Below are 23,914 nucleotides of genomic sequence, written 5' to 3'. Positions count from 1 at the left end.
TGGGATGTTAAAAGGAAGATCCAAAGGGAATGTTTTAGGGAGTTGTGCACTCCCAGAAAAAGCAAACGCCTGCAAGACTCAGCAGAGGCCAGAGGAAAACTTCAATAGCCACTCAGACCTTATTGCACGCAAGGAAATCAACTTGGAAGAGACATGCTACACATGCCATAAGTGCAGGAAAAGCTTCAATGGGAGCTCAGACCTTTTCACACATCAGAGAATTCACAGGGGAGAGAATCCCTACAAGTGCTCTGAGTGCGGGAAACGCTTCAATCGAAGCTCTGCCCTTATCACACATAGGAGAATCCACACAGGTGAGAAACCTTATGGATGCTCTGAGTGTGGGAAATGCTTCATTGATAGTTCAACCCTCATCTCACATCGTCGAATCCACACAGGAGAGCGGCCCTACACATGCTCTGAGTGTGGGAAAAGCTTTTGTTGGCACTCACAGCTTATCACACATATTAGAATCCACACAGGAGAGAGACCCTACACATGCTCTGAGTGTGGGAAAAGCTTTTGTTGGCACTCACACCTTATCACTCATTGTAGAATCCACACAGGAGAGACGCCCTACACATGCTCTGAATGTGGGAAAAGCTTTAATCAGCACTCACAGCTTATCACACATATTAGAATCCACACAGGAGAGAGACCCTACACATGCTCTGAGTGCGGGAAAAGCTTCAGTCGGAGCTCACACCTTATCACGCATCAGACAATCCACACGGGTGAGAAACCTTATGGATGCGCTGAGTGCGGGAAACGCTTCAATCGGCACTCACACCTTATCACACATAGAAGAATCCACACTGGGGCGAAACCTTATGGATGCTCTGAGTGCGGGAAACGATTCACTGATAGTTCAGCCCTCATCTCACACCAGCGAATCCACACAGGAGAGACGCCCTACACATGCTCTGAGTGTGGGAAAAGCTTCAATCAGCGCTCACACCTTACCACACATCAGACAATCCACACAGGTGAGAAACCTTATGGATGCTCCGAGTGTGGAATACGCTTCAATCGGAGCTCACAGCTTATCACCCATCGAAGAATCCACACAGGAGAGAAACCCTACACGTGCTCTGAGTGTGGGAAATGCTTCAATCGGAGCTCAAACCTTATTAGACATCAGACAATCCACATGAGAGAGAACTGTAATAAATGCCTTGACTAGGGCTGGCCAAAAGATTTAAAAAAAAAAATCACATTTGCTAATTCCCACATAGTGATTTTTGCACCGTCTTCACTGTGGTCTCTCGGCTCCCCCAGATGAGTTTCCTGCTTCTGCCTTGTGCAGCTCACCCTTCTTTGGGGTCAGTCCTGTGATCTTTTCTATCAACTGTTTTCCTTCTGAGTCATAGGAGTGTGTGTTATAGACTCATAGAATATTAGGGTTGGAGGAGACCTCAGGAGGTCATCTAGTCCAATCCCCTGCTCAAAGCAGGACCCATACTAATTCAATCATCCCAGCCAAGGCTTTGCCAAGCTGTGCCTTGGAAACCTCTAAGTATGGAAATTCCACCACCTCCCTAGGTAACCCATTCCAGTGCTTCACCACCCTCCTAGTGAAATAGTGTTTCCTAATAGCCAACCTAGACCTCCCCCACTGCAACTTGAAACCATTGCCTCTTGTTCTGTCGTCTGCGACCACTGAGAACAACCAAGCTCCCTCCTCTTTGAACCCCCCCTTCAGGTAGTTGAAGGCTGCTATCAAATCCCCCCATCACTGTTGTTTTCTGCAGAATAAATAACTCCCGTTCCCTCAGCCTCTCTTCGAAAGTCATGTGCCCCAGCCCCCTAATCATTTTTGTTGCCCTCCGCTGGACTCTCTCCAATTTGTCCACATGCCTTCTGTAGTGGGAGGACCAAAACTGGATGCAATACTCCAGGTGTGGCCTCACCAGCGCTGAATAGACAGAAATAATCACTTCCCTTGATCTGCTGGAAATGCTCCTACTAATACAGCCCGATATGCCATTGGCCTCCTTGGCAACGAGGGCACACTGGTACTAAAAGGTAATAATTGGAGATATACCAATCTCCTAGAACTGGAAGGGACCTTGAAAGGTCATCAAGTCCAGCCCCCTGCCTTCACTAGCAGGACCAGTTTTTACCTCAGATCCCTAAGTGGCCCCCTCAAGGATTGAACTCACAATCCTGGGTTTAGCAGGCCAATGCTCAAACCACTGGGCTATCCCTCCTCCCTACATTGGATGAGAAGCTGATTCTCATCCAGCTTCTCATCCAATGTAATTCCCAGGTTCTTTTCTACAGAACTGCCGCTTAGCCAGTCAGTCCCCAGCCTTTAGCGGTGCATGGGATTCTTCCTTCCTAAGTGTAGGACTCTGCACTTGTCCTTCTTGAACCTCATTAGAGTTCTTTTGACCCAATCCTCTAATTTGTCTAGGTCACTCTGGACCCTATCCCTGCCCTCCAGTGTAAATACCTCTTCCCCCCATCTTAGTGTCATCTGCAAACTTGCTGAGGGTGCAATTAATCCCATCATCCAGATCATTAATAAAGATGTTGAACATAACCGGGACCAGGACTGACCCCTGGGGCACTCCACTTAATACCTGCTGCCAACTTGACATCAAGCCATTGATCACTACCCATTGAGCCCAACAATGTAGCCAGCTTTCTATCCTCCTTATAGTCCATTCATCCAATCCATACTTTCTTAACTTGCTGATAAGAATACTGTGGGAGACTGTAGCAAAAACTTTGCTAAAGTCAAGATATATCACCTCCACCACTTTCCACATATCCACAGAGCCCGTTTTCTCATCCTAGAAGGCCCTCCAGCCCGGAATGTTCATCAGCTCCAGCTGGGAGAGAGGTTTGATCCCAACAAGCTACACTGAGGCAAAAACTACCTGTGCCTGACATCCACTAGGGCTGTACATGGCATTGGCTGCTCAAGTTAGTGATCTTGGGGTAAAAAGACAAGTATAGTTGTAGAGGAGATGCGCCCAGGTGCAGGGGTTGGCATTAGCTTCCCCCTTGACCTGACCTAAACTCCATCACTTTTCCTAGTCTAAACAAACCCTGAGCATCACGGTTATACTGTTCTCCCATTTCAAAGCAATTGTTAATCATTGAGTTCTCCCTTGGGGAACCAATTGTTTCATTCCCAGTTGCTCTGATGTTGCTTCAGGTTGTGCTGCAGAGCAGATATTTTTACTACCATTTTCCTCACTTAAAATATATTGAACTATAACAAAGAGCAGGAACAGGGCAGGGATAGGGGAAAATGTCATTTCACCTTTTGTAACAACAGAAGCAGATAGGGTAAGTCAGAGGGATTCTGTTATTCCCCATCACCATCCCAACCCCCCCGTTGTTCAATTGGGTAGGTCAATATTTTCTCTGAAGGGCTGAGAAGAGGATTCCCTAGTAAGTGACTTGGAACTAAGCAAAATACCCATGCATTGGACTCCGAAAGCAGTTGTGACCCAGGCCCTGCAGGAGCTCGCTCCTGAAGATATCTCCTTCCTAATCAGATGCATGTTGCCTATTATTTGGGAAATGCAATTCCTGTCTAGGTTGAGATGGGAAAAATGGAAGTGACATTTCTGTTCACCTTGGGAGATGCTGCAAATGTGTAGAAAATGAAATTTGTGTTGAATGTGATATAGCTGCAGAAAGATATCTACTTTTAAAACATACCTGATATTTGGTGTCTTATAGAGATTCTAAAATGCACCTGAATTTAATCCCTATTTTAAATCTGTGCCATGAGATTAAAGAACTATGTGTATAGTGGGTATATGTGGGGAAGTTATACCCCACTATTGCTACTGATACGTTGTATGGTTGGTGAAGAATTCTATGCCAGAGAAGTGTGAAATTATTCCAAGGAAGATTTGACAAGAACTAGTGGTTGATTTTTGCCCCAGAGATGGAAGCTATGGTGACCTGTGGCCCAGGTAAACTACTTTTAGAATGCTGCTCCCTAGTTAAGTGGCATTGATCACACTCCTAAAAGATGCCATGATTAAATTGAGAAAACTGACTTTTACCATTTGGAACCAAAGTTTTATGAAGCACAGAGAGAAACAGCTGATTCCTTCAGAGCCATTCCATGCCTACGGGTCCCAATCTGGCTGCCTTGTTGGACAAGAAGCACTTCCCTGCTGGGGAGATGATTGTACCTAATGAGGGAATGTATCAAATTCCAAGTTCAGACTGCAGGATACATGAATGCTGAGTCCAGAGTCTGTGGTTTGGTCTCTTAGGTTTGCTACTTAGTCTTACGCATTTTTATCACTTCTCCACCTCCTGCTACTCTGAAAGATTAGAAAGTGTGAAAATAGAGCACAGGTGATTTTTCTCATAATGCAGCCTTCCCACATAGCGTGAGACGCCTTCCACCCACACTCATGGGAGAAGTCCCAGGGAGAAATGAACTCACAGAAATGGAAGGCTCCTCTGTTGTTGTAGAATGTGACTTCACACAAAGCTGACTGGATGGAAATGGGAATTAAGAGAAAACTGCCCTATAGGTTTATATTTTGTAATCTTTGAATAAGTTATTACCAGCGACAATGAAATTAAACATGAAGTTAATTAGTGTAACATAAGAGGCTGATTAAATGATAACTTTCAGAGTTACAATATAATTCAGGTTTTCTTCTAGTTTTCTCCCTCCGTCCTCCTACTAAATCGGAAATGGTGACTAATCCTGAAATTAAAACCTCACTCCAAAGGAATTAGAGTGGGGGAATATGTGAGAGAAATAGGCTGTACGAGAATAGAGACCCAGTATAGACTAATTATTTCTATTTAAAATGGAATTTTATTGTGACAAATTTTAAAATGAACCTTCTGTTAAGAGGAAGATTACTCGAGACAAGATGTGTAACCTTTTACCCAGTTCGAGGGTAACAGCCACAGAGATCCCCAGGTCTCTTGTTTGCAAAGCAAAGATGTCACATCAGGCAGGAGATGTCAAAATCTAAAATGGTGATGGATGTGTGATAGGAACTTTTCTGGGTGGTGTTTTCTTTGTTTTTTTTTTTTTTGGTTTGGTTTTTTAATTTAATTTTTGGTTTGGTTTTTGCAACCAGTTATTTGTATAGGAGCTGAAGCCACTTTTCCTGTTGAGCACAACTACCCGGTATGTAGGGCTGCCACATGGTCATCTGTCCACACTTTTTCCTCGCACTATGCGATCGTCTCCCAAGCACAGGATGACGCCGGGTTTGGTAGGGTGGTACTCCGTCCCGATAACCTTTAAACTCCTACCCACCTCCATCAGATATAGCTTGGAGTCACCTACTGTGGAATACACAGGAGCAGTCACTCGAAGAAGAAAGGACAGTTACCTCTTCCGTAACTGGCGTTCTTCGAGATGTGTTGCTCTTGTTTAGTCCACATCCCAGCCTCCTTCCCCTCTGTCGGAGTTGTCTGCCAAGAAGGAACTGAGGGTGGGGGGAGTGCACAGCTCCCCTTATAGCGCTATAGAGGCGCCACTCCAGGGGTCGCAGCAGTGCTCTAAAAACTTCCGGCACCGGTGCACGTGGCGCGCATGCACACCTACTGTGGAATAGGCCGGAGCAACACATCTCAAAGAACACCAGTTATAGAACAGGTAACTGTCCTTTTTAAAGGATGTCTAGATTTCATTCCTGTAGTAACAGAACTGGTGATAGGAAAGCAGGAAGGGGGGGGGGGGTTGTGTGTGTACAGCTTAAATTGGTTAAATAGTCTCACTTTCAGTACTCAGTGTTTCAAAAACGTTAGACTGCCAACCTGTGTCATAGAGATATCTTCTGTTTTTTTTTAAAAACCCCATGAATAAAGCTACTTTAAGGGAAATTACTGCTTTGTCCAACCCTGAAGAGCTATTAGATCTTTGCTCACCAATTCTCAAAAACTTGTATTTGCTATGCCTTTTTGGTGACTTTAGTATTATGATCTATTATAAATAAAGTGCATTTCATTGATTGATTTTAAAATGAAATTAGTAACTGGAAAAAATGGCCGGTATTTTTTTTTAAACTTGTGACAATTATAAGCTACTGTATTCTGTCGTTTACTTTCTAGAATCAAAAGTATATCTAAGTATAATCTAAAGTTCTCCTGCAAAATGCCGGCTGTGCAAATCCTTCTGTGGCTGGATCATTCTTGGGTTTTTATTTTAAGTACAAAATAAATACGTATAACAAATTTAAACGTATGTAATTAGTAATTTGATATGTTGGGTGGTGCCTCTTTTTATGTGTTTGCTCCCCTGATGTTAGAACCTGGCTATGCCACTGCTGTAGAGGGCTCATCACCCAGCAGCTGGGGGCCACCATGCGGGCTCAGCAGGGCTGCTGGCCACAGGGCCAATGGGTGTGGGTGGGCTGGGTGGGATCTCGGGAGTCACGTCTCAGGGATCTGCCCCGCTCCCCAGCACTGCTCCAGCTCTGAGCTGTCTCCACTGCCTGGGACCTGCGGGGCCCCACCTGCCTCCCCGGGGGAAGAGCCACCTGGGACTGGTGCAGAGGCTGGGCCAGTCTCAGCCACTCACAGGGGACAGTCGGGGAGGGGGGAGGCTCAGCTGGGTCCTGAGGGAGCCTGGCCCGGGTAGGCTCTGCTCCTGCTCCAGCCTGGCTGCTTCCACCACTCCCAAGGGGCCGGAGTTCTCCTGCCCCAGGACCAGCTCTGGCTGCGCTGCCATCTCAGCCTGGCAGACACAGTCACCTCCCATCAGGGCCGGCTACTGTGGCTGGGGGTTAGGGTGTGGGAGAGTAGGTCTCTAGTGGGTCTGCGGGGTGCTGGGCAGTGGGGGTGGGGAGATATCTGTGTGTTGGGGGCTGTCAGTGGGGAGGGTGCTGGGAAGTGTGGGAGGTCTGTGTGGGGCACTGTGCAGTTGTGGCGGGGGCACTGGACAGTGAGGGGATCTGTAGGGGGCTCTGGGTGGGAAGGGGGCACTGTGCAGTTGTGGGAGGGCTATGGGGGTCTTCAGCTGAGAGGCACTGGTCAGTGAGAGGATCTGTGGGGGTTCTGAGTGGGTGGGGAGTGATCTGGGAGGGCACCGGACAGGGGGGTTTGTGGGGGTCTCTGGGTGGTGCGGCGCTGGGCGTAGGGAGCCAGAGGGGTGCCAGGCAGGGGGTTGGTGGGGGTCTCTGGGTGGTGCGGCGCTGGGGGTAGGGAGCCGGAGGGGTGGAGGGCAGGGGGTTTGTGGGGGTCTCTGGGTGGTGCGGCACTGGGCATAGGGAGTCAGAGGGGTGCTGGGCAGGGGGTTGTGGGGTCTGTGGGTGGTGCGGCACTGGGCGTAGGGAGCCGGAGGGGTGCCAGGCGGGGGGCTGGTGGGGGTCGCAGGGTGGTGCGGCACTGGGCAAAGGGAGCTGGAGCGGTGCAGGGCAGGGGTTTGTGGGGTCTCTGGGTGGTGTGGCACTGGGCATAGGGAGCCGGAGGTGCTGGGCAGGGGTTTGTGGGGTCTCTGGGTGGTGTGGCACTGGGCGTAGGGAGTCAGAGGGTGCTGGGCAGGGGTTTGTGGGGGTCTCTGGGTGGTGTGGCGCTGGGCGTAGGGAGCCGGAGGGGTGCCGGGCAGGGGGTTTGTGGGGGTCTCTGGGTGGTGCGGCACTGGGCATAGGGAGCCGGAGGGGTGCCGGGCAGGGGGTAGCATGGTGCAGCATAGACCTGCCCCCAAGGGGAAGAAGCACGATGGCAGTGCAGGGCTGGGCTGGACAGTGTGGGTCTGGCAGCTCCCGGTTTGTAAACAGGGCCCTTGTACTGGGCTGGGTGGAGTGGGGCTGTCCCTGCCGTGCCATGACCCATCTCCCATTGCCCCCAGCCAGCCCCTCGCTCTGAGGACTCTGCCCCCCTGTCCTCTGCCCCCATTTCCCCCATGGGGGCCCACAGATATGTTTAGCACCAGGCCCACAAAAGGTTAATCCGGCCCTGTTTGGGGTGCAGGCTCTGGGAGGGAGTTGGGGGGCGGGAGGGTTGCAGGCTATGGGGAGGTGGAGCTGGGGCAGGGGATGGGGGTGCAGGGGGGTGCAGACACGCGGGCTCTGGGAGGGAGTTGGGGGGCAGGAGAGTTGCAGGCTACGGAGAGGTTGAGTGAGGGAGGCAGGCTCGGACGTGGGGCTGGGGATGGGAGTGCAGGGGGGTGCGGACACGCGGGCTCGGGGGAGTTGGGGGCGGGAGGGTTGCAGGCTATGGGGAGGTTGAGTGAGGGGTGCAGGCTCTGAGCTGGGGCAGGGTGGGGGTGCAGGGGTGTGGACACGTGGGCTCTGGGAGGGAGTTGGGGCGGGAGGGTTGCAGGCTATGGGGAGGTTGAGTGAGGGGAGCAGGCTCTGAGCTGGGGCAGGGGATGGGGGCAGGGGTGCAGACACGCAGGCTCGGGAGGGAGTTGGGGGTGGGAGGTGCAGGCTATGGGGAGGTTGAGTGAGGGGGCAGGCTCTGAGCTGGGGCAGGGATGGAGTGCAGGGGTGCAGACACGCGGGCTCTGGGAGGGAGTTGGGGGCAGGAGAGTTGCAGGCTACGGGAGGTTGAGTGAGGGAGGCAGGCTCTGACCTGGGGCAGGGGATGGGAGTGCAGGGGGGTGCGGACACGCGGGCTCAGGGGAGTTGGGGGCAGGAGGGTTGCAGGCTATGGGGAGGGTGAGTGAGGGGGCAGGCTCTGAGCTGGGGCAGGGGATGGGGTGCAGGGGCGGACACGCAGGCTGGGGAGGGAGTTGGGGCGGGAGGGGTGCAGGCTGTGGGAGGTTGAGTGAGGGGGCAGGCTCTGAGCTGGGGCAGGGGTTGGGGTGCAGGGGTGCGGACACGCGGGCTGGGGGAGTTGGGGGCGGGAGGTGCAGGCTATGGGGAGGTTGAGTGAGGGGGCAGGCTCTGACCTGGGGCAGGGGATGGAGGTGCAGGGGGGGTGCGGACACGCGGGCTCGGGGAGGGAGTTGGGGGGCAGGAGGGGTGCAAGCTATGGGGAGGTTGAGTGAGGGGGCAGGCTCTGAGCTGGGGCAGGGATGGGGTGCAGGGGTGCGGACACGCGGGCTCGGGAGGAGTTGGGGACGGGAGGGTGCAGGCTATGGGGAGGTTGAGTGAGGGGGCAGGCTCTGAGCTGGGGCAGGGGATGGGGTGCAGGGGGCGGACACGCGGGCTGGGGGAGTTGGGGGTGGGAGGGTGCAGGCTATGGGGAGGGTGAGTGAGGGGGCAGGCTCTGAGCTGGGGCAGGGATGGGGTGCAGGGGCGGACACACGGGCTGGGGAGTTGGGGGTGGGAGGGGTGCAGGCTATGGGGAGGGTGAGTGAGGGGGCAGGCCTGGAGCTGGGGCAGGGGTGGGGTGCAGGGGACACGCGGGCTGGGGAGTTGGGGGCAGGAGGGGTGCAAGCTATGGGGAGGTTGAGTGACGGGGCAGGCTCTGAGCTGGGGCAGGGGATGGGGTGCAGGGGGTGCAGAAGTGCGGGCCTGGGGGAGGAGTTGGGGGCGGGAGGGTGCAGGCTATGGGGAGGTTGAGTGAGGGGCAGGCTCTGAGCTGGGGCAGGGATGGGGTGCAGGGGCGGACACGCGGGCTCGGGGAGTTGGGGGCGGGGGTTGCAGGCTCTGGGGAGGTTGAGGAGGGGGCAGGCTCTGAGCTGGGGCAGGGGATGGGGTGCAGGGGGACACGCGGGCTGGGGGAGTTGGGGGGCGGGAGGGTTGCAGGCTGTGGGGAGGGTGAGTGAGGGGGGCAGGCTCTGAGCTGGGGCAGGGGATGGGGGTGCAGGGGCGGCCTCCGTAGCGGGGGGGGCGGGAAACCCCCGTGGGGGGGGGAGGTGAGTGTGTGTCCGTGTCTCGCCCCTGCCCCTCCCCCACTGCCGCCCCCTCCCCCCCGGGCTCCCTGCGGCCCGTGTGAGGGGGAACCGTCACTGCCCGCGCGCTGGAGCGCCCCGTAAATCCCCCGGGCCCTCACCCCGCCCCGCGCTGGGGGCTTGTCTCCCCACTGCCGGGGGCGGAGTCTGTGACCCGTTTTCCCTCCAACTCTCAGACACGGATATAAACCATCCCAACCCCCCCACCCCCGCCCCGGTCTCCCGCCTTCGCTGCTGCCGCCGGACTGCCGCGCTGGGCCCCGCCGGATCGACCCTGTGCCCGGGTCCCCGCGGACGGGCCTTGGGGCCAACGGCGCCGCTTTTCCCCCCGCTCCTCGGTCAGACCCTGGTGGGAACCGCTCAGCTCTTATCCCTGATCGACACCTGCCCCCCCCCGTGTGTGTGTGGGGGGGGGGGGTTGGTTTTCCCTGAATTGCCTGACGTTATGTTGTGGTGGGTTTTATTCTGTGTGATTTGTTTTCATACGTATCTATTGTAGGGCAGCCTAGTGCCTTCAGCTGCCATGTCTCTGTCCAGCTCCCCCTGCTGAGGCAGGATCCGGTCTCTGTAGATTATCTCTGTCCTACCTGTTCCTAAAAACTTCCAGGGAAAGAGACTCCCCAGCCCCCCTTGTAAGACTATTCCCGAGCTGACCTGCCTCAGCTCTGGGGACACCCACACAGACTGTAGTGGTGAGCAGCTCTGGAGAGAGGAGACCCCAGTGAGTGGCAGCTGGGTAAAGAGACTGAAGTTGGGAGGAGAAACATTGACGTGTCCAAGGTCACCCAGGCTGTCTGTGACCGAGCTAGAAATAGGTTCTAGTGCCACCGTACTGCTGTTTCTGAAGGTCTCTGCCACCCTGGTGTTTTAGGCACTGGTGCAAACCCTTAGTACAGACACAATTTACACTAGTGCACTCTGATTGGTACTGGTGCACCATGTCCCTCTTTGAAGGTTTGAGGTGGGGGTGGGGGGAAGTGACCTGACAGAGGCCTGGGGCTGGCTGACCAGTGCAGCTGGTAAGGGAGGGGCAGCAGTGAGTGCTGGAGGTATGAGCCAGGAGCACAGCCCCACAGGGCTGGACACTGACTTCTCCTGACCCATGACCCACACACCCAGCTGTGTGCAGGGACCGCAGCTGAGCTGCCCTGCCAAGACAGCCTGTGCATCCATGGACAAACCACCTCTTCCTGCAGCCTAATACAATGGGGTCTGGGGACCTTTCCAAGCTGCGGGTGACGGGGCTCTGGCGTTAACAGGGTCTGTTCCTGGCTCTGTCCCTGACCTGCTTGGTGACCTTGGGGAAGTCACAGCCCCTCTGTGTTTTCCTCCTCCCCATTGTCTGCTTGGATTGTGATCTCTTTGGGGCAAGGACTGTCCCTCTCTGTGCAGAGCCCAGCAGAATGGGGCTGCTGATCTGTCAGGGTCTCTGCCATGTGCTGCACGATGGGGCCCTGATCTCCATCAGTGTCTGTGCAACACAAAGCACAGCTTATAGACTCACAGACTTTAAGGGCAAAAGGTAGAGGTGTATTTCAGATGAGGTCTCATCGGTGCCTTTTATAACAGTAGTAACCCTTTCATGTCTAGCTCAGTGGTTTTAGCATTGGCCTGCTAAACCCAGGGTTGTGAGTTCAATCCTTGAGGGGACCATTTAGGGATCTGGGGCAAAAATCTGTCAGGGGATTGGACTAGATGATCTACTGAGGTCCCTTCGAACCCTAATAATCTATGATTCTATGTGTCTGCTGGAAATCCCTCACCTGATGTATCCTAGGACTGCATTAACCTATTTCACGGCTGCAGCTCATAATTATCCTGTGATCAACCAGTCTCCTCCTCTGTCACTTCCAATTGGCAAATCCCCATCTTATTGCAAAATTATGCACTTGGGGACTAAGAACTAGAATTTGTGCACTATTGATTTTCATCCCATTTCTATTACTCCAGCTTTCAAGGACATGCAGATTTTCTTGTATGATTTTCCTGTCCTCCTCCATATTGGCAATCCCTCCCGGCTCTGTGTCCCACTCCCACATCTTGTGCCAAGATCACTAATAAAAGTGTTGAGTAAGACTGGTCCCAAGACTGATCTGAGAAACTGCACTAGTAACTCCCTCCAGCCTGACAACTCACCGTTCAATATGACCCCCTTGTAGACTGCCCTTTAACCAATTCTTTTTTGACCTTTCGGTTCTCATATTAATCCCCATCGTCTCCAATTTAACGAATAGTTTCCCATGTGGAACTGTATCAAAAGCCTCACTGACATCCAGATCAGGTTTCTCTGCACAATCTACCTTTTGTAACACCATGTTTTATTTATTTATAGCGCTGAAGGCTGGGAGGAAGTGTTAGCAGTAGGCTGAGAATGGCCATGTGGAGGTGGGGGAGGGGATGGCAGACAGTGGGGAGGCAGGGGGATGCGGCATTGGATGTGTATGTGGGATTGTGTTTTGTAGGAGTCCATGTCTCTGCTCCCTTCCTTCTTGTAGTGTGGGGCCCAAAACTGGACACAGTACTCCAGATGAGGCTTCACCAATGTTGAATAGAGGGGAACGATCACGTCTCTCGATCCGCTGGCAATGCCTCTATTTATACAGCCCAAAATGCCGTTAGCCTTCTTGGCAACAAGGGCACACTGTTGACTCAGCCAGCTTCTCATCCACTGTAACCCCTAGGTCCTTTTCTGCAGAACTGCTTCCTAGCCATTCGGTCCCTAGTCTGTAACAGTGCATGGGATTCTTCTGCCCTAAGTGCTGGACTCTGCACTTGTCCTTGTTGAACCTCATCAGGTTTCTTTTGGCCCAATCCTCTAATTTGTCTAGGTCCCTCTGTATCCTATCCCTACCCTCCAGCATATCTACCACTCTTCCCAGTTTAGTGTCATCTGCAAACTTGCTGAGAGTGCAGTCCACGCCATCCTCCAGATCATTAATGATTGTGGCACAGGAGTGGAGTGCAAGGGCTGGGGTGAAGGGGGCACAGGGCTGGGGTTAGGGGCTCAGGAGAGGGCAGGTGTTGTGGTGCACGAGGGGGGCAGAGGTTAGGAATGAATGGGTGTAGAGATTAGGGGTGCAGGGGGGGGAGCAGGCATTTGGGGCAAAGGGACACAGTGCAGAGGTTGGGGGGAGGGGAACGTGGGTTGCCTAGGGAGCCCATGGGAGCCAGGGGCACCAAAATGCAAGTTCGCCCCAGGTGCCATTTCCCCAAGGCCGGCCCTGCCCACATCCCATCCAAACACTCAGTAGGAAGGGAGGGAGCTCCAGCCGAGGTGTCAATCATCATCTGTAGGAAGCCAGGAGTGAGATCTGCTGGGGACTGTCCTGAGCTCACAGGGTCTGTGTGGGGAATCCCAGCGGGTTCTCTCAGGCACTTACAGTTCTTGGGTTGGTTTGATGGTTCCTCACCTGTGCAGGGACTTCCCAGGATCTCGCTTTCCACTGAACCAGGGAGATCCAGGACCCACGGCTCTTCCCCTCCTTCCAGCTGGAAGATCACAGAGGGTTGGGAAACTGGAAACCCTGCTCAAGGGAAAGAAAACAAAGGAGATCAGGGGAATTCATAGGCCATCTATTATCATAAAAAACATTCTATTAGTTTAACCCCAGTCCATTTTAAACAATAAAATCGCAGGGCCAGCTCCCCAGGTACTCAAAGGTGCAGAACACTCTGCTTAGGAGGGATTTAACTATCCCCATCTTTGCTGGGAACACACACAGCCAGACACTCATTATCAAAGAGGCTCCTAAAAAACAGAGACTGGAACTGCATTTCCCAGAAAGTGAAGACTCCAGACAGAGGGCAAGTGTCCCTGGCACTGCTTCTTGCTGACAGACAGGTCCAGAGCCAAAGAGAGAGTCCAGGGGAAGCTGGGAACAGGAAGCGTGGGCTTGGGGGGTTCAGTGGAGTAAGGACCAGGAAGGGCAGGGATATCACTGAAGGCAGGATCTCAGCAGCATTAGATGTCAGGAAAGCACATCCTGCGGCATTAGGGAACCTAGCGAGTCAGGTATAAAGGGAGGGAGCATAAAAAACACTGTGTGTGGAGAAAGCTGGCAAATTAGATGGTGTAGTTCAAGAGCCACAGACCAATTCTTCTGCCAAAGGAGAATGTGAAAAATAAGAATCAGGCCATGTGACTTCAGGAGGGACAAATTGAAGATCCAAAGAACATGCAGAGAAGAGAGACGGCGGCTCTTGCAGGTGGGGATGGAAAAGGAAGAGTCTCTGTGGTTCATGGAGCCAATTAGTTCGTTTTATCATTCATTGATCATTGTTATGGTGATCTCATATGTTATTTCAGATGTAGTCACTGTGTACGAAATAGATTTAAGTTGTAGGTATAGACAGAAGTAAGACAGGTAGAGCCCTGCATGGATACAAAATTTATATCCGCATCCGATCTGCGATCCGCAAAAATGGTCCATGGAGATCTGCAGATTTTCAGGGCTCTAGGAACAAAATTTGTACCTGCAGCCGATCCACAAAAGAGGTCCGAATTCTCCACCAGGAGACGTGATCAAAGCGAAGGGCTAAGGCAATGAATCCTAAAATCTTCTAATATAGGCTGGAAGGGACCTCAAGAAGTCATCTACTCCATTCCCATCGCCCTGCGGCAGGATCAGGTGTAAATATGCCAGAAGTTTGTCTGACCTGTTCTTAAAACCCTCCTGGGACAAGAATTCCACAACCTCTCTTTGTAATCCATTCCAGCACTTCCCTATCCTTATCGTTGGAAAGGTTTTGGTTACCCACCCTCAACCTCCCTTGCAGCAGATCAAGCCAATTACTTCTCCTCCTACCTTCAGTGGACGTGACGAACAATTAATCACTGCTCTCTTATAACCACTCTTGACATATTTGAAGACTGTTCTCAGTTCCTCACTCACTCTTTCTCAAAATTAAACCTGCCCAGTTCTTTCAACCTTCCCTCATAAGTCATGTTCGAGGACCAGGAGGGCGCTTTTCCCTTCTGAATGGAGATGCGCAAGGTGAGGTCAGAGAAAAGGATGTTGGAGTAACTGAGACAGGAGAGGATGACTAAGAGCTCTAGCTGTGCGGATGGATATGAAAGGCCAATTGTTAAGGATGTTACGCAAAGAGAAAATGCCAGGTGTAGGCACAGCCTGGATAGGAGGCCCCAGAGGGAGCTCCGTGTGCACAGTTATGGGCCTGAGTGACAGGCAGCACAATGGTGCTGTCTGCGGTGTAGAGAAAGAAGGTGGGGAGGGCTTGGGGAATATTACGAGCTTTGCTTCAGCTGTTGATCTTTAGCTGATGGCTGGACATCAGCAAGGAGATGAGAGAGAGAGAAGGGCAGAGATTTCAGTTGCGACAGAAGGAGACAGGCCAGGAGCAAAGAGGCAGAACTGGGAGTTAGGAGCACAGAGATGGTAGTTGAATGTGTGTGTGCGGATGAGATTCCCAGAAATAAGGTGCAGAGGAAGAAAAGAAAAGGCCCAAGGACAGAGCCCCGTGGAACCCAAACAGAAGGCTGGAACGGGGGTCAGCCGGCTCATTCTAAAGACACTCTAATGCAGCGACTGGAGGAGGAGAAGGATGTGACTCATCATGGACCTCTTGATGCCACCCGGTAGAGGGCACAGGGTGCCTAATGTTTTACTGGGATCCCACAGACCAGGTACACGCATATTCGTTCACCCAAAGGGGGCGTGTCAGGTGTCTGTCGAAGAACTAGTTAGGTAGGTCTTAGGTAGCTCTTAAAAGCTTTGCCCGTCCAGCTCTATTGTTTAAAGCTGTGAAAAAGTGCCCACACGCATGCGCACACACGCACACCATCCAACATGGCTCTGCTGGCCAAAGCTCAATTACAGACACAGCTATAGCGGCAAAAGCACCCATTTTTTAAAACAGGAAACTAAATGCTCATAAGCTACATTAATGCAGCGTTAAGGTTGCCCAGTGCTGTCTCCTGCCTTGCACCATATGGACGGTGAGTAAAATTAAACCTCTGCAGACCAGGAAATGAAAAGTTAATGTAAACTTTCCCCCAACCCTTAACCCTGTAGCTGGCCAGAACCAGTGAGAATGGTTCTGTGTGGGCTGCAAAGGTTAACCAACTACCACAGGGACTCAGGTATTCAGCTCAATGCAGCAGTAACGGGATGAATTCTATGGTCTGTGGTATGAAGGACGTCAGAGTAGACGACCTAATAGTCACATCTGGCCTTAAAATCTATGAACCTATAATCGACCCGAGGAAAGACTAAGACAAAGACATTGTCTGTGCTGTGCTCACAGGTGGGAATCGCAGCATTTATCCGCATGCCTCCAGCTGTGTGCACTGGGCCAGCTGTAGCTGTGACTGGCTGATGGAGGGATGGGTTGGAGCAGCTGGGCAGAGCTGTGCCTGTGCTATGCAGAGAGGTGCATGTGAAACTTGGGGGGCAATTCTGCCTCATTTCCATGCTGAGTGTTGTAGGCTTGGTCAGCAAAGGTGTCCAAGGGCGTGTTCTTGCCATGGGGGTTGTCAGCACCCTGGGGGCGTATGTTCGAGTGATCTGTGGGGCTTAGTGAGGGGTAAGTGAAGGCAGTGACTCAAAAGGAAAACTCAGGTTGAGGGCAAGGGGGTAGTAACACTGTGCAAGTCTCAGATGGCCTGGGTGCAGGAGGTTCAGTACTGGAGAGCAGGCCAGGGGGAGGAAGCTTCTGTTTGCCATGATGGAGTTGAACCCAAATATTATCTTAGCAAAGAGAAGAACATGTTAGACATTCTGCTGTACTGCTCTGTTCCCAGAGCGCTCTGTAACAGGGGAGGGGAGAGGGCTAGTGTGGGTGTCTCTGGCATGTCAGGGTGATGCTGAAACAGGGCAGAGCAGAGGTGGCATTGGGGGAAGGGCATGAACCTTAACTCTGCATTTCTCCTTCTAAAAACCGAGGGGACAGGAACCCTTACCCAGCGAGGTCACATTCTCACAGTTCTCCTGCATGACATCCCAGTAGAGGGCTCTCTGAGTGGGGTCCAGCAGAGCCCCCTGTTTCCTGGTGAAATGCACAGCCACCTCCTCGAAGGTCACCGGCCCCTGAAAGAGCAAGAGTCCACCACTCGGTAACTGCTGCTCCACTTACAGCCCCACTATTCAGGGAGGAAAGGAGCCAATCAAATGGAAGCTCTGAGAGAGTCAGCAGAGTCCTATCCCCACACTGCTGAGAGCAGCCAGGAGACATCTGGGTGAGGGGACGAAGTGAGAGCCCCTTGTCTCTCCCAGCAGATCCACCACAGACCTACTAGCCAGAGGCTGATACAGGAGATGGAGCCCCCAGTAGGGTCCAGGCACAGCCCCATGGCAGGGAACCCAACACCCTCCCCACTGCCAGCAGCTGGATGTGAGGGGCCGGGACATCTTCCCTACACCTCCCTGCTGGGTGCCCCCTTTCCATGTCACACCAGCCTCTGGCTAGCAGGCTGAGGGGTCAGCACTGGAAACCTGGTCAGCTTTCCCAGCCCCGCCCAGGGAGTTGCTTTGTCTGTTTCCTGTTTCACAAATTAGGGAATTTTCTCCCCCAACACCCAAGTGTTTCTTCTGAGGATCTAGGCCCATGTTAACATAAGAACGGCCGTACCGGATCAGACCAAAGGTCCATCTAGCCCAGTATCTGTCTACCGACAGTGGCCAATGCCAGGTGCCCCAGAGGGAGTGAACCTAACAGGCAATGATCAAGTGATCTCTCTCCTGCCATCCATCTCCATCCTCTGACAAACAGAGGCTAGGGACACCATTCTTACCCATCCTGGCTAATAGCCATTTATGGACTTAGCCACCATGAATTTATCCAGTCCCCTTTTAAACATTGTTATAGTCCTAGCCTTCACAACCTCCTCAGGTAAGGAGTTCCACAAGTTGACTGTGCGCTGCATGAAGAAGAACTTGCTTTTATTTGTTTTAAACCTGCTGCCTATTAATTTCATTTGGTGACCCCTAGTTCTTGTATTATGGGAATAAGTAAATAACTTTTCCTTATCCACTTTCTCAACATCACTCATAATTTTATATACCTCTATCATATCCCTCCTTAGTCTTCTCTTTTCCAAGATGAAGAGTCCTAGCCTCTTTAATCTTTCCTCATATGGGACCCTCTCCAACCCCCTAATCATTTTAGTTGCCTTTTTCTGAACCTTTTCTAGTGCTAGAATATCTTTTTGAGATGAGGAGACCACATCTGTATACAGTATTCGAGATGTGGGCGTACCATGGATTTATATAAGGGCAATAATATATTCTCAGTCTTATTTTCTATCCCCTTTTTAATGATTCCTAACATCCTGTTTGCTTTTTTGACCGCCTCTGCACACTGCGTGGACGTCTTCAGAGAACTATCCACGATGACTCCAAGATCTTTTTCCTGACTCGTTGTAGCTAAATTAGCCCCCATCATGTTGTATGTATAGTTGGGGTTATTTTTTCCCATGTGTATTACTTTACATTTATCCACATTAAATTTCATTTGCCATTTTGTTGCCCAATCACTTAGTTTTGTGAGATCTTTTTGAAGTTCTTCACAATCTGCTTTAGTCTTAACTTTCTTGAGCAGTTTAGTATCATCTGCAAACTTTGCCACCTCACTGTTTACCCCTTTCTCCAGATCATTTATGAATAAATTGAATAGGATTGGTCCTAGGACAAGTCCCAGCAGGTGTGTCACACTCTGTCCCCACTCCCTATCCTCACCCAGACCTAACTCCCCAGAAGTTGCCACCTCTTCAGTATTTCCTGCCCCTCCCCCTCCAGCAGGAACCCACCAGCAACCCCCCAATAACCCCTACCTGAGGTGGCTCCACTGCAGCCATTTCTCCTGTCCCATGGGAGGCTGGGACGAGCTGGAGCGAGAGGTGGGCGTCATTCTGCAGCCTGGCAGGGCGAGAAGGGCAGTTGTGGAGGTTTCAGAACAGGCTTCAGTTCATTTCACATCACGATTCCCCCAGGCCCTTTCCCTGCAGACAGAGATTGTAGATTCTGCCAGGCTGGGAACATGCTCAGTCCCCACAGTGCAGCACAGACCTGGCCCCTGGCCCCTCCTTTCCCCCTTGTGCTCCCCCCAGCAGCAGTAACAAACCAAGACATTTTGAAGCCCTCCCAGCAACAGGGTGTGAATCAAATCCTGGACCAGACCAGACCCAAAGGAGCCCCTTGGGGGGGTCCCCCTGACCCTGCCCCCAGGGCAGCGCACTCCTGCCGCAGGGGGAACAGGGAGAGTCCGGGGCTGGTTCTTCCTCTCTCTGCTCCTCACCTCGGTCACAGGGAAGTGACCCTGGGCAGGGACGCTGCAGTGAGTGTGCGGGGGGGGGCAGAGATCTGGGAACCTGCCCCCCCCTCTAATTCCCCCTCCCCCCCTTCCCTAGCGCCCTGCCCCGGGCTGGGAGCCGGGGTCACCGCCCCGTTCCCGGGGTCTCTCCCCGCGGCTGCCCCGCTCCGCCCGTGCGGGGAAGGGGGCACCAGGCGGGGGGACCCGCTTCACGCCCCCGGTACCGGGCACAGCAGAGCCGGGGGGGGGGGCGGCTCAGACTCGCTGCGGGAAGGATCCTCCCGGCCTCAGCGCGGCAGCAGCTCCGGCCCCCGGGGGCAGCGATGGGGGGGGGGCACCGCGCAGAGCCGGGACCTGCCCCGCCCCCCGGGCTCCGTCACCGGGAGCCTCAGCAGAGCCCGGGGCGGGGCCCGGCTGGAGAAAGCTCCGCCCCCCCCGGCCGGGCCCCCCCGCACAGACCCCCCCGGGCCCGGCTCACGCAGAGGCGGAGGTAGCGGCAGCAGCAGCTTTGCGCAGTAACAGATCCCGCCCCACCACTGTACTGGGCACTGCACAGACCCTGACAGAGATCCTGCTCCCACATTTTGCCAGTTGCTGCAGCGGCCCTAAATAAAATCCGGGATCCTGTAATGCTGGGAGTTGCAGAGCCCCCGACTGAGATCAGGCCCCCTGTTGTGGAGGGCTCTGCACAGACACTGACCAAGATCAGGGTCCCCATTGTGACAGGTGCTGCACAGACACCAAGGGTATCTTTACCCTGCCATTAAAACCCCCCAGCTGGCCCATGCCAGGTGACTCAGGCTCACGGGCTCAGACGAGGGGGCTGTTTAATTGCAGTGTAGATGTCTGGGCTCGGGCTGGAGCCAGGCTGTAGGACCCTGTGAGGTGGGAGGGTGCCAGAGCTTGGGCTGCAGCCCCAGCCGGAACATGGACACCACAATTAAACAGCCCCACAGCCTGAGCCGTGTGAGCCCAAGTCAGTGGCACGGGCCAGCCGCCGGTGTCTGACTGCAGTGTGGACATGCCCACAGGGACAGAGGCCTTGCCACAAAAAGCTCAAAGGCTAAATAGGCCAATGGTGGGAGGCGACTCTCCATTTTACAGATGGGGAAACTGAAGCTCAGAGAGCTGAAGTAATTTGCTCAAGTTTTCATGGAGAATTTGGGGCAAAACTGGGAACTTAACCCAGATTGTTTCAGTTCTTGCCTCTCCCCTTAACCCCAAGCCCAGCTTGTGTGTGTGTACAGCGTTCTTTTGGTCTGTGTTTGCATTGAATTGACTTCCAAGGAGGCTGTGGAATTTCCTTCATTGGAGGTTTTTAAGACCAGGTTAGAGATACACCAGTGTGGGAATGTCTAGGGGAACTTGATGTTAGGGGGATTATTCCTTCACCCTCTCACTTCCCTGGTCCTTCTCGCATGAACAGAGAGCAGCATTACCTGTAGTCCAAAGGCGCAAACAATTCGATGTTCATTGGGGTGAAGTTCCAGCAAGCACGATTCCAGTATCCTTCCTTAGTGTCCCCCTTCCCAGCTCTGACACCCTGTCCCTGTTCCCATTCCCCCCTTTAGCAAAACATGATCCCAATTCCCCCAGTCCCTGTTCCCATCCCCACCCTTTACTTCCTGATTGACTGCAGACTATATAGTAAAACCTGAGTTTTGCTTAGCTATTTCTTAACCAGTCATTTTACTGAAATTTAACTATCCAATCCTAACATATTGTAACATGGTTATTTAACCAATTACTGTATATTCCACCACCTTCATTGGTTTACACCCAACAAAATTAATTGTACAGCAGACAGAAACAATCACAGAACCAGACAGAGACCATACAAATAAACATACAAAACAATACAGAAGTGAGGATTTCACAACTACATTTATACAGACATAAGGGTTTTCCAGCTGTGTCTACTGATAAGTGAGTTCTTGCCAGACAGGACGCTATCAAACCAGGTTTCCTTTTACATCTTCTAGGCTCTTCTCTTTCTCTGGAGGTGATAGAAATATCAGGGCAGGATTGTATTCCTAATAGCCCAATAGCACCTTATTTCAATGTGACTAGTTTGGAATGTGAGGATGTGACCAGACACTTCCCAGCGTATGGCTGCCTAACTACATCTTGGCTGAAGGCCTTAGCCTGTCGCAGTAAGAGAAGGCCATTCCACAGACAGTGATCTTTGATTCCTTCTTTTATACCTTTATAACTAGCTAAGTGATAAGAATACACCTACATTCTTAAAGTACAGGCCTTTGCAGACAGGCCTGAATATCTATATCCTAACACTTGGTTCTGCCTCAGCATAGGGGGCTGGAGTAGACGACCTCTCAGGATCCCTTCCAGGCCTACACTGAAATAATTCTCTTTTGTGCTGTGTCCTGTTCTACGTTGAGCTGTTTTGCATGGTGCCATTTGGAACTGTGATTGCCCCATGTTGTGTTGCATAGTTTTATGGTGCATTGTTTTGCCTCAGCGTGTTTGGTGTCTGTGTTGTGTTGATTTGAGTTGACCTATTTTGCATTGTGTACTTTTGTCCTAAGGTGTGTTAGTTTGCATTGTGTTGCTTTCTTCTCCTTAGTATTGTGTCATTTTATGCTGTGCAATGTAGGTTTTTGTTTTATTGTTGTTGTTTTTTGAATGGCCTGACATCATGTTGTCGTTTTATTCTGTATGTTGTTTTATACGTATATATTGCATAGCATCCTAGACATGTAGGGCTAGATAGGACCTCAAGATGTCATCAAGTCCAGCTCTCTCTGCCGAGGCAGGACCAAGTATATGTAGATTATCTCTGACAGAGCTTTGTCCTCCTTGTTCTTAAAAACTTCCAGGGACAGAGACTCCCCAGCTCCCCTTGTAAGACTATTCCAGAGCTGACCTGCCTTAGCTCTGGGGACACCCACACAGATTGTAGTGGTGAGCAGCTCTGGAAAGAGAGGAGACCCCGGTGAGTGGGCAGGCTGGGTAAAGAGACTAAAGTTGGGAGGAGAAACATTGACGTGTCCAAGGTCACCCAGGCTGTCTGTGACCGAGCTAGAAATAGATCCCAGTTCTAGTGCCACCGTACTGCTGTTTTGAGCACTGAAGGTCTCTGCCACCCTGGTGTTTTAGGCACTTGTGCAAACCCTTAGTACAGACAGAATTTACACTAGTGCACTCTGATTGGCACTAGTGCACCATGTCCCTGTTTGAAAGCTTGCAGAGGATGGGGGGCAGTGACCTCCCTGAGTCCTGGGGCTGGCTGAACAGTGCAGCTGGTAAGGGAGGGGCAGCAGTGAGTGCTGGAGGTATGAGCCAGGAGCACAGCCCCACAGGGCTGGACACTGACTTCTCCTGACCCAGGGGACACCCCCCAGCTGTGTGCAGGGACTGCCGCTGAGCTGCCCTGCCAAGACAGCCTGTGCATCCATGGACAAACCACCTCTTCCTGAAGCCTAATACAATGGGGTCTGGGGACCTTTCCAAGCTGCGGGTGACGGGGCTCTGGCATTACCGGGGTCTGTTCCTGGCTCTGTCCCTGACCTGCTTGGTGACCTGGGGGAAGTCACAGCCCCTCTCTGTTTTCCTCCTCCCTGTTGTCTACTTGGATCGTGATCTCTTTGGGGCAAGGACTGTCCCGCTCTGTCTGTGCCGTGCCCAGCAGAATGGGGCTGCTGATCTCAGTCAGGTTCTCTGCCATGTGCTGCACGATGGGGCCCTGATCTCCATCAGTGTCTGTGCAACGCAAGGCACAGCTTATAGACTCACAGACTTTAAGGGCAGAAGGTAGAGGTGTATTTCAGATGAGGTCTCATCGGTGCCTTGTATAACAGCACTAACCCTTTCATGTGTCTGCTGGAAATACCTCACCTGATGTATCCTAGGACTGCATTAACCTATTTCACGGCTGCATCACATTGGCAGCTCATAATTATCCTGTGATCAACCAATACACCCAGGTCTTTCTCCTCCTCTGTCACTTCCAATTGATAAATCCCCAGCTTATTGCAAAATTATGCATTTGGAGACTAACAACTAGAATTTGTGCACTATTGATTTTCATCCCATTTCTATTACTCCAGCTTTCAAGGACATGCTGATTTTCTTGTATGATTTTCCTGTCCTCCTCCATATTGGCAATCCCTCCCGGCTCTGTGTCCCACTCCCACTTCTTGTGCCAAGATCACTAATAAAAGTGTTGAGTAAGATTGGTCCCAAGACTGATCCGAGGAACTGCACTAGTAACTCCCTCCAGCCTGACAACTCACCGTTCAATATGAGCCCCTTGTAGACTGCCCTTTAACCAATTCTTTCTTGACCTTTCAGTTCTCATATTAATCCCCATCGTCTCCAATTTAATGAATAGTTTCCCATGTGGAACTGTATCAAAAGCCTCACTGACATCCAGATCAGGTTTCTGTGGCACAATCTACCTTTTGTAACACCATGTTTTATTTATTTATAGTGCTGAAGGCTGGGAGGAACTGTTAGCAGTAGGCTGAGAATGGCCATGTGGAGGTGGGGGCGGGGATGGCAGACAGTGGGGGGAGTTGGAGGGATGCGGCATTGGAGGTGTATCTGGGATTGTGTTTTGTAGGAGTCCATGTCTCTGCTCCCTGTGGCCGTGGCACGTTCCGTACCAAAGCAGCATGTCAGCAGAGCAGACGCACACACCGTAGCTCTGCCTAGAACACGCAGCGTTCACTGCCAGACGGGCTGGGCGATTTTTCAGGGACCCAGCTTGATATGCCTGGCTGGGGTGGGTTCAGTTGGACGGGGGTCTGGGGCTCTGATAGTTTGCGATGTTCCTTTTTGCATAGTCAGTTCTTTCCAGTTATTGTTTTACCCCCACCTATGCCAGGTGCCGTTCTCTTC

General features: G+C 52.3%; 1 protein-coding gene across 1 annotated transcript in view; it reads left to right on the top strand.

The window, feature by feature from the left end:
* Nucleotides 1–322: 322 nt before the first annotated feature.
* Nucleotides 323–23,914, top strand: part of LOC120381614 (zinc finger protein 271-like) — a gene marked incomplete at both ends in the record, with an annotated part of 46,984 nt that continues 23,392 nt past the window's right edge. The window contains one exon of the mRNA XM_039499768.1: nucleotides 323–1,136. Coding sequence (XP_039355702.1) covers nucleotides 323–1,136 — 814 coding nt within the window. The remainder of the gene's footprint in view (nucleotides 1,137–23,914) is intronic.

Source organism: Mauremys reevesii, linkage group 14 (assembly GCF_016161935.1).
Source record: "Mauremys reevesii isolate NIE-2019 linkage group 14, ASM1616193v1, whole genome shotgun sequence".
Classification (NCBI taxonomy): domain Eukaryota; kingdom Metazoa; phylum Chordata; order Testudines; family Geoemydidae; genus Mauremys; species Mauremys reevesii.
This window is presented reverse-complemented; position numbering and strand designations above follow the sequence as displayed.